The sequence below is a fragment of the Octopus sinensis genome, linkage group LG1 (genome assembly GCF_006345805.1).
Source record: "Octopus sinensis linkage group LG1, ASM634580v1, whole genome shotgun sequence".
Taxonomy (NCBI): Eukaryota; Metazoa; Mollusca; class Cephalopoda; order Octopoda; family Octopodidae; genus Octopus; species Octopus sinensis.
The window spans coordinates 42,695,177-42,710,528 of record NC_042997.1 but is presented as its reverse complement, the minus strand read 5'-3'; the positions used below and the strand labels follow the sequence as shown (position 1 = coordinate 42,710,528).

Here is a 15,352-nt window from a genome sequence, read left to right as displayed (position 1 = left end):
TCTGTTTCTGTCTAGTTTTGATTTTTCTTATTTCATAATCTATATCTGCATATATAGTTGTAACTGACAACCTTCTATCACTGTTCCTTTGTTGCTCAAGTGTGTGCCTTGATAGTTAATGTCGTTAACATTTTGTTACTGTGTTTTAATATGTCATACCAAACATGTGATTAGTTGCTGTTATTGAATGGAAAATATTGTTTTTCGATTATTTTGCCTCAAATTCATTTTTGAGACTCAAGTTAACTTCATAATTTTTTTTCTAATTTCAATTTTGTTATTTTACTTTTCCTTTCATATATTTTTTTGTTTCTTCATTCTTTGTTTCTTAAATTGTTTGAAGGTGAGTTTTCACTAAAAATTTTCATGTTTGTATTAATTTTTAATTCGTCTGTGTGTGTGTGTGTGTGTGTGTGTGTGTGTGTGTGTGTATGTGCTCATGTGCTAGTGTATGTATGCTTTCTTCAAAAAAAAGGCCCCGTTCTAAACATTACACAAAAATACATCATTTTCCACTTATATGGCCATCATTAACCTACCATTCCTAATGAATGTCTTTAAATACATAATTACACAGATACACATAATTTCATGTATGGCTCAGATTCTGTGCTACTAATTATCGAATAATGCGTTCAAACATTCAAGGGTCATAAATTTGCCAGATCCAATCTTCAAAACTCCAGCCACTCCTTTGTGATTGAAGAGAAAAAGCATCTAAAGTTTCTTGCATGTTTTCAACTTCAGAAACCTGTGTAGGAGGTTAATTGACTCAATCCAGTCTGTCGCTGGCTATAATTTCATAACTCTCGGTTATTATTTAACAATTATATGGAAGAGTAGATGTGGCTGTATGGTAAGAAGTTTATCTCCCAACCACATAGTTCTGGGTTCAGTCCCACTGCGTGGCACCTTGGGCAAGTGTCTTCTGCTATAGCCTCTGGCTGACCAAAGCCTTGTGAGTGGATTTGGTAAACAGAACCTGAAAGAAGGCTGTCATGTGTGTGTGTTTTCCCCCCGCCTCCTTTGAAAGTCAGTGTTAGTGTGTTTACCCCCCTATGACATAGTGGTTCAGCAAATGAGACAAACTTTAAAAGAGATAATGAATATTGGGGTCAATTCATTAGATTAAAATTCTTCAAGAAGCAAGTCAATTTAATCTGGTAGTAAAGAATTTCGGGGTCCTAGTACTGGGGAATTCTTCAAAGGTGTTTTGAGTTACCACTTAGTTGTTGGAGAACATTGAGCTGCTTGAAAAACTGATGGTTGGTTGGAAAAAGATCTGAGATCTGGAGAGTAAGGTGACTGGGGTAGATTTTTGTAGTGCAACTTCATTTGAGAAACATGTGATCTGGTATGAGATGGTATCAAAAAGTTTCCAGACTAGTTCTATAGTGCACCAACAGATGGCAGCACACGGTTGCACTTGTAGTGAGAGCTAGCAGGGATTTTCAGGAGGCAGTGTGCCAAGTGATGTTGCTGTGTTTACTTCACAAGTTGTGAAATTTGTGTTTTGGGGATTACATGTATGCTGTAGTCTGCGATTTTGTGATGGACAGGAACAAAAGGCCAACAAAATTCTGTATTAAACTTGAGAAATCTGCTACAGAAACATTAAGCATACTTTGCTAAGCTTATGGTGGCAAGGCAATGTTTTATGTGACACGGGTCCTTCAAAAGCAAACCATCCCTAGAAGACCCGTCACAAGTGTCACCCTGAAAATGTGATATTGTGCATCAAGAATTCGCCCGCCCCGCCCCGCCCCTCCCCGGCCAAACCATCAATCAAGAGTTCTACTGCAATGTTTTGAAGTGTGTGAGGCAGGACTTTTCAGCAAAACTGACCAGATCAGTGGAGTGTGAAGATTTGGATTTTTCACAATGACAATGTATCCTGTCACCAAGCTCTCCTCACTCATGAGTTTCTTGCCAAAAACAGCTTGGTATTGCTTCTCCACCTGTCTTATTCACCAGATTTAGCACTTGTGAACTTCCATCTCTTCCCCCAAGATGGAAATGCCACTCAAAAGCTGCCATTTTAAAACCATTGTCAAAATCCAGAGCGTTTCACAGAAGGTCCTCGACTCACAGAAAATGACTTCCAGGCCAGATTCCAAAAGTGGTCGGAACACTGAGACCGGTGTATTGCTGCCTAAGGTGACTATTTTGAAAGAAATGATGTTAAAACTTAGGTAAATGATTATTTTTTATTAAAAATAATTAGTCTGGGAACTTTTTGATATAACCTCATATTATTTGCTTTTCGACTGACCAATCCTGGACACAAATGTTTCAGTTCTTGATGCATTTTATTGCTATGATGGTTTCACTAAGATTCAAGAAATAATAGTGGATAATTCCACTTATTGGCCACTAAAGAGTGACCACAACCTTCTTTTGATGTAGTTTGAGTTTTGGAAAGTGTCTTGGTGCTTCAGTTCCATCAAGTGCAGAATGCTATTGGTTAATGTATATAACCCATTTTGCATCACATGTCACAATTGGATCTAGAAATGTCTAGTTTTGCTACGCAAAGTAAGTGCAAAGCAAACTTTCTGACAGCTTTTTGTTCTTTTAACTCTCTAATGTCAATCAACCGTTGGATGGTGAACATTTAGTTCTACAGCTGCAAAAGTTCCTTTGCTTAGGTCCACAGCTCATTTTCAATTGTAGAAAATCATTCACAAACGATTTCTGCTACTTCACATTTCATTTTGAACTAAATAAAATTGTTCCAACTTGCTTTTTTATTCTTTTAACCATCTTTAATTTGACAGCCTAAAATAAACAAGAATAAACAGTGATAGTAAATTAGATCATCGTTTAACGTCCGTTTTCCTCGCTAGCACGAGTTGGACGGTTCGACCGGGGTCTGGGAAGCCAGGGGCTGCACCAGGCTCCAGTCTGATCTGGCAGTGTTTCTACAGCTGGATGCCCTTCCTAACGCCAACCACTCCGCGAGTGTAGTGGGTGCTTTTTACGTGCCACCTGCACAGGTGCCAGGGGGGGTCTGGCATCGGCCACGATCGGTTTGTGCTTTTAACGTGCCACCGTATTAGTATAAATGTATTAGTAGTATAAATCAATAAACTGAACTCTGTACTTCAAAATGGTTTTTTATTACATGTACATAAATAAAAAAAAGTTTATTCTAAAATAAGCATCAAAGTTTAAAATAACAAAAGCCACAATTACTTTTGCATCAATCTAATAATGATTTGTAAAGCAAGAGATATTGTAAAGGTGTCTAATCAATTGAATTGACTGTTTACTTTATCGACCTCAGGAATATGAAAGACAAAGTGTTCTGAAAAGGGTATTTGACTTTAAAACATAGAATGATGAAAGTAAATACTGTTAGGTCTTAAGACTGCTACTCCATCACTTATTCACTCAGTGTTATAGATATAGACTTAAGGAAAGGGATAAAAAAAAAAAAACACCATTGTGATCATGATTCTCCAAAATTTTCACAATAATATTAATTATTATATTATACACTAAAAGTATCGCCCAGCAATGCTCGGGTTTGTTTTGACCCTTTAGAATTGGAATTTTTGAAAAGTAAAAATTTTGCATTATGTAGCTTGTTATTCTCTTTAAGTGAACATTTTTCTGGTTGAAATACACCAAAAAATGGCGACACAGCAGTAAAAAAATTGTAAAAAATAGGGATTTTCGTAGAAAAAAAGCACCTTTTTGATGTAAATAATTTTTTGTGTTAACATGGTCTGATTTGAATTTTTTCTTCTACGGAAGGAAGAGCAAGCCTTCTTCTATCAGACTCTCAACTTTGGTCAACTTGCGCTGCAGAGTCTCAGAGGAAATAGTGTTAGTTGAAGGCTACCAAACCTGCCATACACAGACAATTTCAGCTTTATATATATATATATATATGTAGGTCCCGGGTTGAGTTGGGGTTAACCACAGTAAATAAGGTACTCAATACATAGCAGAGTAAAGTAATTTATTTTATAGAAGGAGCTTCTACAGGACTAGAACTGTTTCATTCAGATGAAATCTTCAGGAAGCTGGCTGTCAAAATTTCATCTGAATGAAACAGTTCTAGTCCTGTAGAAGCTCCTTCTATAAAATATATATATATATATATATATATATTTAATAAGCCTATAGTACATACTTTATAAAATTTTGTTGTTTTAACATGTCCATATACTACAGAGTGCCTCTAAGACTTTTAGCCTAATTCTAAGATCATGTAGGACAGCAGGATTGGACAAGGGTTTAAGGAGACTTGAAATATTGATAGTCTACTTCCATTATTTCATATTTTCATTAACTAAAACTAATCAGCAAAACTTTGTATTGCTATATAAACATAAAACCTACCAGATTACCAATTAGAATAGAACTCTAATAGATCATTATTTTATTCACATTTCATCTCAACTGGTAGTTCAAGAGTACTACTAAATAATAGTATTTTAATGATGAGATTATTTTATTATGTTGCAGAAACAGTTGCTAATGAAACTGCTACAGAGATTTTATTTCACTATTGAAATTTCTCTCCAAGTTTTCTCAACATTGATTACACAAATTTTCCCCCACCTCGTCTTGTCTTACTGCTTCACATTTTTGTTATATCTTACCTACTTTTCAGCTATTGTTAGTTATTTTATCAGTTAATAAGAATTATGTAATTTGTTATCTGTTTAATGTTATCTCTACTAAGGAACAAATATACCGAAAGTGAGTAGTCAAGGCATTGATATATATATATAGATAACACTTCCAAAGAGATATAGCAATACTGTCACAGACATTAAATTGTATGATATTTAAGTTATAGGCCTTACTTAATGTTGGTGGCTATAAAATAGATGCTCTTTGAATTGATTCTCCAATCTCTGGTCCACTTCCCTGTATACACCTCCTAATAGTTTCTCATTTTCTCCATTCTCTCTCCTCACTCTTCTCTCTCTCCTCTCTCTCTCTCTCTCACCTGAGGCAGCTCTGTTACTTCTCTACTGCAAGACACCTTTTACTGTCCCTCTGTACTACTCCCCACCTCAGTTGAGGGATATTGTCTTGCATGCCACTTAGTGATCTCACTGCTATTGGAGCTATGTAAAAAGCACCCAATACCCTTTAATTAGGAGGGTATTCAGCTGTAGGAACCATAGCAAAGCAGTTGGCAGAACTTGGTGCAATCTTATGACTTGCCAATTCCTGTCAAACCATCCAATGCATAGCATCACGGAAAACATACATTAAATATGATGATGATGATGATGATGACTACCAAGTTATGTGGTCTGAGTTATACCTACAGTTGGTGGTTTTTGTCTTTGTGCAGGAATTTAAAGTCAAGCCACTTGTTTTGGTCACCTGTTGTTTTTAAAAGAATTAATATGAAATTCATTTGCAGTGCAGGGCTTCAGTATGACCATAGTCCAGTGACTAAAACAAGTGAAAGATAAAAGTAGTCTACTAGGTGGTATCAAAAGGTTCTTGGACTAGTTATGTTTAATAAAAAATAACTTATTTACCTAAGTTTTAACATAATTTCCTTCAAAATAGTTACCTTGAGTAGCACCAGTTCCAGTGTTCCTGCCCACTTTTGGAATCCAGCCTGGAAGCCATTTTCCATAAGCGAGTCAAGAGCCTTCTGCAATTTGCTCTGGACCTCAACAATGGTGTTAAAACAGTGGCCTTTGAACTGCATTTCCATCTGGTGGGGAGAAGAGATGGAAGTTTGCAGGTGCTAAATCTGGCAAATAGGGTAGGTGTGGAAGCAGTTTGATGTTGCTTTTGGTGAGAAACTCAAGAGTGAGGAGAACCTGGTGACAGGGTCCATTGTCATTGTGAAGAATCCAATTCTTCATGCTCCACAGATCTGGGGTCACTTTCCCCAAATGTCCTCTCTCAAATGCTTCAAAACATTGCAGTAGAACTCTTGATTGACAGTCTGATCCTGAGGGATGAATTCATGATACACAATACATTTCCAGGGATGACACTCATGGCAGGTCTTCCAGGATGTTCTTCCACTTTGGAAGCACCTGTGCCACTTGAAACATTGAATATCACCCATTGCCTCATCATCACTGTAAGCTGGCTGAAGCAGCATTCTCAATGTCTCTGTAACAGACTTCCCAAGTTTAGTACGAAATTTCACATTGGCTCTTTGTTCCTGTCCATGACAAAATCACAGACTACAGCAGACACACGGGATCACAAAATCACAAATTTCACAACTTGCAAAATAAACACAGCATTGTCACTCAGCACACTGTCTCATGAAGGTCACTGCTAGCTTTCACTGTGCACACAACTGTGTGCTGCCATCTGTTGGTGTGCTACAGAACTAGTTGAAGAACCCTTTTTGATACCACTGTAGTTTGTGTAAACTATAAGATGCATACTTGTATGTACAAGGTATAAAATGTTAGAAAATGAAAGAGAGAGAGAATTTTGCAAGTTAAAATGGGAGTACTTAATATGTATATAATCAATGAATAATTGACATATTTACTAGTTAACAATCCTAGTCCAGTTTCACTAATATGAATAAATCACAAGGTGTGCTCTATAAGTTTCATTTTACTTTTATTTTTCATTTACTGCTGTCACTGGAAAAAGAAAAAAAATCTTTTTCATATCTTAAGTATACATATTTTCAGACATATTCATAGAATTGCTTTCATCAACTCTAAATGCAATTAATTTCATGATTTCTTCAATTATATCTCTATCACGTTAATCATCCAAACTATTTTTCCGTAAATAGATTAGTAGCAACCATCCTACAACTAGCATGCACTCTATATCTTGCCTGTCTTGTAAATCGAGTTCCAAAAGTGTTGAATGAGACATTCTTTGTCAAAAATTGCAGCCATGCATTGTCAGTTAAAAATATCCTTTGCTTAAAGTAAAAACTTTCAACCAGCCAATCCTATTTAGCCACTTGCAAAATGCATCTTAGAAAAGATCCCCCCATCCTCCCCACTCTTTTTCATTACCTATCTTTTACAATTCTCATAATTTTCAACCTTGTACTGAATGACTTCTGTGAAAGACATTGTGCTAATCTCATTGGCATCTGTTATATCTGTACGTTTGCTTTATTGTTGTATTTTATAAGTTCTGTTGAGAAGAAAACTCTTAGATTCTTTTTAATCAGATCAGATCATACCTCTGTGATATTCAGATAATAATGAATAGTTTTCTGGGGCTTTCTTAATTTTTTTATAATTTTTTAATGTTTTTTTTTCTTTCTACATTACTGCTCTTCTACTGCACAAACTCAGTGTATTTGTGAAGTTCAAACACAGCCTGCAAACTGGCATTGACTCTGCTATCTTTATCCAAGAGTCAGATATTTTACTGCCAGGCTATAAATATATATACTTCTTTTATCTTTTTTACTTTATTATTCAGTTGTGTGTGTGTGCATGCTTGATTGGGTGCCTGCTGTGAATATCTGTGAAGCTTTTGCGTAGTCTATGTGCTATCAATGTAAATTTGTGCACGCATACAGACATGCTCACACACATACACACATACATATATATATATACTACTATGTTTGTAATATGTTGTCAATTATATAGTAATTATCTACATATTGTAAACATGCATGTTTTTAACATCATCTGTGTGTGTGTGTGTGTGTGTGTGTAAGAGAGAGAGAGAGAGAAAGAGAGAGTGAGACAATTGTGTTTGTGTGTTATTGTCCTACATAATTCTTCAAGTTTACTTTGCTTTACCATAAAGAAATCTATGTCTGGGTGTGTTCTCTTATGTAGCTACTGGGTTCATACCCTAATTGTTTCTCTGATACTGTCTTTACTGTAGTGTATATTTACATTAAATTGTGTGGGTGTATACGTGTGTGGGTGGGTGTGTCAACTGTGCAACAGGGCGCCCCAATTTGACAAACGTTTTTTGATATTTGGGTGTGTGTCCCCAGTAAGTAATTGACATAAAAAACAAAACAGAGAAAAACAAAAGTTGGGTCAAGAAGGAGCACAAGAGAATTAGTATAATGTTTGTGGGACTAAATTGTAAATAGTTGGTATAAAAGCAAGCTGGAATGTTCTGCTGAGCATAAGCAGCTGGGGATTATCTGCAGAAGGGCCATTTTGGTTATTTCTAAGCTTACAACAACTATTTCTGGAAGTTGGTAAATATTTACTGAACAACTTTGTAGAATTGGTACATTGCATTTTAGTATCCCTCACCCCACCCCCAATATTAGTTTCCTTCTTTATTATTTCAGTAGCTGAGTAATGATTATCTCATTCACTTACCATTCATTTGAATCCTAACATTTTCTCATTAAAAATAAGCTCTTAATTTTCATATTTAGTTATTGTTTCTTGTTATTGTTTGTTTTATTCATTTTCTATAGCTATATATATATATATATATATATATATATAATGTGGAGGTGCAATGGGCTAGTGGTTAGGGCAGCAGACTCACAGTCGGTGGAACGCAGTTTCGATTCCCAGACTGGGCGTTGTGTGTGTTTATTGAGCGAAAACACCTAAAAAGCTTCACGAGGCTCTGGCAGGGGGTGGTGGTGACCCCTGTTGTACTCTTTCGACACAACTTTCTCTCACTCTTTCTTCCTGTTTCTTGAGTAACGCTGCGATGGACTGGCGTCCTGTCCAGCTGGGGTGAACACATACGCCACGGAAACCGGGCCCATGAGCCTGGCTAAGCTTAGCCCTCAGTCCCCTTTTATTCATCATAGTCCTCCAGGCAATAACAGAGGAATTCAAAACAGGTTGCCCTTGGGAGCTCCTCTATGCTGATGACCTGGCTCTCATAGCAGAATCACTACCGGAACTAGAAAAAAAATTTTGGGTGTGAAAACAAGGGTTAGAATCTAAGGGCCTTAGAGTAAATGTAGCGAAGACCAAAGTTATAGTAAGCAGAAAGGCGAACTCAACACACACCCCATCAGACAGGTGGCCCTGCTCAATCTGTAGGAAAGGTGTAGGTAGAAACTCCATAAGATGCACCCAGTGTAAGCTATGGACACATAAGAGGTGCAGCAACATCAAAGGGAAATTAACTGATAAGATAGCTTTCATGTGCAGCAGATGCACAGGGACAATAGACACCACAAATACTCAGAAAACAGATTCCATCACACTCCAGGGGGAGAAACTAGAAGTAGTTGATAGTTTCCACTACCTGGGTGACCAAGTTAGTAGTGGAGGTGGATGCTCAGAGAGTGTCACCACTAGAATACGAATAGCCTGGGCAAAGTTTAGAAAGCTCCTACCCCTACTGGCGACAAAGGGTCTCTCACTCAGAGTGAAAGGTAGATTGTATGATGCATGTGTGCGAACTGCCATGCTTCACGGCAGTGAAACATGGGCCGTGACTGCAGAGGACATGCGTAGACTTGGAAGAAATGAAGCTAGCATGATCCGCTGGATGTGTAATGTCAGTGTGAATGCACGACAGAGTGTAAGCACCCTGAGAGAAATGCTAGACATAAGAAGCATCAGATGCGGTGTGCAAGAGTGACGCTTGCGATGGTATGGTCATGTACTGCGGATGGATGAGGAGAGATGTGTGAAGAAGTGCCGCTCCCAAACAGTTGAAGGAATCAGGGGGAGAGGTAGACCCAGGAAGACATGGGATGAGGTAGTCAAGCATGACCTCAGAGCGTTGGGCCTCACTGAGGCAATGGCAAAGGACCGAGATCTCTGGAGATGTGCTGTGACTACAAAGACCCGGGCTGCTTCCGGCACCAGTTCCGCATAGCCCCTGCCCATTCAAAGTACCTTGGATCCCAGAACATCTCGCTGTGCTTGAGGAGACCTGTTGAGTCAAGTGCATGTACATGAACATCGAAACAAATATCGATGGAAATAGTAGTTGTGATACCTATGCCGGTGGCACATAAAAAGCACCATCCGAACGTGGCCATTGCCAGTGCCGCCTCGACTGGCTTCTGTGCCGGTGGCACATTAAAAGCACCAACCGATCGTGGCCGATGCCAGACTCCCCTGGCACCTGTGCAGGTGGCACGTAAAAAGCACCCACTACACTCGCGGAGTGGTTGGCGTTAGGAAGGGCATCCAGCTGTAGAAACACTGCCAGATCAGACTGGAGCCTGGTGCAGCCCCTGGCTTCCCAGACCCCGGTCGAGCTGTCCAACCCGTGCCAGCACGGAGAACAGACATTAAACGATGATGATGATGATGATGATATATATATATGCATAAAATATGAATGAAATAAAGAAAATGACAAGAAAGTATGCAGTCCGTCCATGCTGGAGCATTGCTTTGAAGGGTCTAGTTGAACAAATTAGCCCCAGTACTTATTTTTTTAAGTCAGGTGCTTATTCTATCAATCTCTTTTGACAAACCACTAAGTTAAGGCAACATAAGCAAACTAACACCAATTGTCAAGTGGTGGTGGGAAAACAACTACAACACAAACACTAAGAAACACACACGATATATTGCACCAATAGTGTGTGTGTGTGTGTTAGGAAAGGTGTTATAGGTTCCCAAAATGTGGACATTTTCATGTTGTTAGTGGTGTCATTGATGTTATGGCTTTGATGCTCTTTCTCATTATGAACTACTTCAAGTGTGTTACAGAAGTGGAATTCACTTGTGAGTTCTAAGCATGAAGAATTGTATGCTTTAACCAGAGGTAAAATAAAGCAAAAGTTGTGACAATGTCTTGACTCACGACCATGATGGGCATTTTTTCAGTGCATCAGATGCTATAAAATAGTTAGTGTTGTTTTATGCTGAAGTATTTGTGTGTGTGTGTGTGTGTGTGTGTGTGTGTGTGTGTGTGTATATGTGTGTGTGCGTGCGTGCTTTTTTGTGTGTGTATGTGTGTGTGCGTGCGTGCTTTTTTTTGTTCTTTTTCCTTTCATCTTATGGCAGATCAGGGATTTTGTGTTCATCATCATCATCACCATTTAGTGTCCGCTTTCCATGCTAGCATGGGTTGGACGGTTCAACTGGGGTCTGTGAAGCCAGAAGGCTGTATCAGGCCCAGTCTGATCTGGCAGTGTTTCTACGGCTGGATGCCCTTCCTAACGCCAACCACTCCGCGAGTGTAGTGGGTGCTTTTTACGTGCGACCCGCACAGGCGCCAGACAGAGCTGGCAAACGGCCACGAACGGATGGTGCTTTTACGTGCCACCGGCACGGGGGCCAGGCAAGGCTGGCAACAGACACGAACGGATGGTGCTTTTACGTGCCACCGGCACGGAGGCCAGTCGGGGCGGCGCTGGCAACGGCCATGATAATAAATAAATTTTGATTTAATGAAAAGATTTTCAAATGTATTTATCAAGAAACATTAAAAAACCTTTGCTAACAAATAAGCTTCCTTATTTAATAGTGACTTTTTTATTTTATGTTTTCACACACACACACACACACACACATATATACACACGCACACACATGCTCTCTCTCTCTCTCTCTCTCTCTCTTCTCTCTCTCTCTCTCTCTCTCTCCCTTCTCATATGCCATGCCTAAAAGTGTCAGGGATCATGGACCTCAATGCTAAGATCATGTTCTGCCAAACATATTTGAAGAAGCAGCTGGACATTATCTGTAGGAGGTGCCTTTTAGCTCCTTCTAAGCTTTATAGCAACTATTTTTGAAAGTTGCCAAATATTTACTGAACAACTCTCTAAAACTGGTGAACTGATTCATGATTTTTCTTAGGAAAGATACAGCAGGAGCTTCCTGTTGTCTTCTACTGGTTTGTTTACAATTTACTCTTTTAGTTTCCTCCTCTCCTAAGGTACAAGGTCTATTTAACTCATAGGTGGGGGGGGGGCACTGATTCACCTGACATTAACGCATTGGTAGATCTATGTAACGCATATCTAGATACCATCTCTCCCACAAGCCCTTCATACCTTAGCCACATGTCCATCCTCTGCTATTTGACCTGTAACTGGGACCTTTGACAGATGCTACCACTCTGGACCAGAACAGACTTGGGTGTAGTGATGACGAAAAAGGAACTCTGTACTCCGCTAAACTCCAAAGCACTCAAGCTGAAATACTTCACCACTGGATGCAGTTTAATCTCTTACACCAAACAATATATTAACACACAACCAAAATCCATTAAGGAAAGTTGTAACTGATTTAATCAACCCCAGTCCATCAAAGACACTTATGACTGACATTTTATTTCTGTGTCTGTATATGTGGGAGTTCCTATAGACTTTAATTATTCAAATCATATGCTTCAATTATCTCTATATATATAAAGCTGAAGTTGTCTGTGTATGGCAGGTTTTGTAGCCTTCAACTAACACTATCTCCTCCGAGACCCTGCAGCACAAGTTGACCAAAATTGAGATTATGTTAGAAGAAGGCTTGCTCTTCCTTCCATAGAAGAAAAAATTCAAATCGGACCATGTTAACACCAAAAATTATTTACATCAAAAAGGTGCTTTTTTTCTATGAAAATCCCTATTTTTTACAATTTTTTTACTGCTGTGTCGTCATTTCTCGGTGTATTTCAACCAAAAAAATGTTCAATTAAAGAGAATAACAAGCTACATAATGCAACATTTTTACTTTTCAAAATATCCAATTCTAAAGGGTCAAAACAAACATGAGCAACGCCGGGCAATACTGCTAGTTTTAAATAAAATGCTATAACAATTCAAAAATTGAAAAATATATGGGAATGGGGTTTTTCTTCTTTAATTTTAAATGACTTTTAATTATTTGTTTTTATTTCTTAGATGCAATTTATTGTATTTAATTCAGTATATGTCTGCACTTATGCCTCTGAGTATACACACACACACACACACACAGATGTTCTTGAACAACCCAGAGCAAAACTTGGAGTAGACTATCAAACTATCCACTTTTGATATACTAAACACATACACAGAAAGCTACACACAAATTACCACAGATATATATAGGCAATGTGTCTCGTGTATATGATATGTTTTTTTTGTTTTGTTTTTGTGAAGTCTTTTAGATGAAATTGTATTGATGCATGGATGGAGCTAAGGTCATTTAGCATTGAATATCTACATTCAAATAAGAAAAATGTTGTTTAGAAATTTTCATTTTTTATTACATTGATTGCATTTTGTTTTAGCTATTGGTATTGTTTCAATAATTTTTGCTATTTATAACAATGAATTATCAACTTTTCTGGTTATTTTATAATATATACACCCAGTTTTATCAATGGTACAAAAGTAATGCAAAAAGGAACAAGAGTAGCACTGAATGCTCTAAAATCTCTCGTTTGTTTTGTCTTTCTTACTTTTGTGTTCAGATTCATCCTAGGTTGACTTTATTTTTCATCCCCATCCAAGTCAAAAATAAGAAGCAACTTAGATTCAAAAGATCCTACACATCTTCTAACAAAAAAAAAAAAAAGAACAGAAAACTTGGGCCAAAAACCAAGTATTTTTACGTACTATTTTCTCAGTAGTTTTGGACATCCATTAATTTCTCTTACCCTTCTGTTTATTTCTGTCTTTTTTCCTATAGCTATAAATAAGGAAGAATTTTACAATCAAAGCCTACCTCAAGTGCGTTATCAATCAGATGAATATGTTGGTTTGAGAAGACCTGCCCGATTTGATGGCAGCAATATCCGTTCAGAATCTGTGGGTCCCAATTGGCCATCTTCCAACCGAGAGTCTCATTCTGGTGAAGACTTACAACTAGTCGTCAATGTTACAACGGCATCAGCACCTGAAGTTTCAACTATCCCTTCTCCTGATATTAGCAAGGTAAACCATTGTTATTGTTTATATTATTATTATTATTATTAGATGTGCGTATGTGTGTGAGAGAGAGAGAGAGAGAGAGCGCATGGACTCACAATTGTGGGATCGTGGTTTCAATTCCTAGACTGGGTAGTGTATTGTGTTCTTGAGCAAAAAACTTCATTTCGCATTGCTCCATGATCACTTCAATACCTGACATGTGGTATACAGTTCACTTGTTCAGGCAATGTCAATTTGATGGAGAGAGTGAGCTTGTGTATTCAGCTGGGTGTCTGGAACTTCTTCTTGGTTTTATTTCAAAGCCCTTGCCAGAGATGGTATCAACTGACATACGTAGCACATAATCAACAACAATGATGAAAAGAAATGGGGCGAGTGTGTCTCCCTGCAGTATTCCGGCTTTGATTGAGAAAGATGATGTTTCTCCGTCAGGGGTTAAGATGGTTGAAGACGTATCTGTGTAGAGGACCTTGATGGCAGAAATGATTTTGTCTGGTATCCCATAGAGCTTAAGGATTTCAAACATCTTGTACCTATCTACAGAATCGAACGCTTTAGAAAAGTCTTTGCTGACGACATCGCTCTTATCAGTGATTCTCTCTCCAATGCCCAGTCTCTTTTGCAATCTCTTGAACAAGCCTCAAATTGTGTAGGTCTTTACCTTAATGAGGCCAAGACTGAATACATAAACAAGTGCCTGTCCAACAGTGATTGCATCATCCATACTCTCAACAATGCACCTTTAAATATGGTTTCTGATTATAAATATCTTGGGTCATACATATCATCATCTGGAAAAGACTTTCTAACTAGAAAGGGTATGGCCTGGTCAGCCTGTAATGACATGCATAAGATCTGGTCATCAAATCTAAGTAGAGACTTCAAACTTGAAATCTTCAAAGCCACAGTCGAACCAATTCTACTATATGGCTCAGAAACCTGGACGTTATCAAAGAAGCTTGAGAGGCGGTTGGATGGAACCTACACTCGCCTCCTTATGAGAGCTCAAAATCTCTCGTGGAAGCGCCATCCAACCAAAATGCAAATATATGGGAAACTACCACCTGTGTCATCTCTTGTGAAAGGTAGGAGAGTCCAGTTTGCTGGACGTTGTTGTAGAGCTGAAAAAGAAGTAATTTCTACTCTTCTCCTCTGGAAGCCATCTACTCGCAATACCAGAGGGCGCACACTCTCCTACCCTGATGTAATCTCCAGGGATACAGGCATCCAGCAACAGGACCTCCGTAATGCCATGATGGACCGTGAAGTCTGGCGTAGCATGGTAAATTCCATTGCCTCGACCACGGTCGAACAATGATGATGATGATGAGCTAGTGTGCAGCACATACTTTTGATCATTATAAACAAATCATTTGTGCAGGTTGATTGGCAGAAGCTGAACACTCATACATTGTCTTTGACGGGAGAGTTCATCACACATACATACATATTGGATCATCTCATAAATAATGCAGTTTTTTCAATTGCATGAACTAAAAGTCAGAGGGGGATGGGATAAACTACTTGCATGAACTTGCTGTAAAAGCAGGTAGTAATTTTACCTTGTGCTTATTCTTAGTGCAAGTTTTGAAGAGTGCAGTTCCATTT

The 15,352-nt window shown here is 38.4% G+C and overlaps 1 protein-coding gene across 3 annotated transcripts in view; it reads left to right on the top strand.

Annotated features, from left to right (window-relative positions):
* LOC115216434 overlaps positions 1–15,352 on the top strand; it is a 254,983-nt gene that overhangs the window by 233,770 nt on the left and 5,861 nt on the right. For all 3 annotated transcript variants that reach the window (XM_029785770.2, XM_029785784.2, XM_029785779.2), the window contains one exon: positions 13,503–13,747. In XM_029785770.2, coding sequence (XP_029641630.1) covers positions 13,503–13,747 — 245 coding nt within the window. The remainder of the gene's footprint in view (positions 1–13,502; positions 13,748–15,352) is intronic.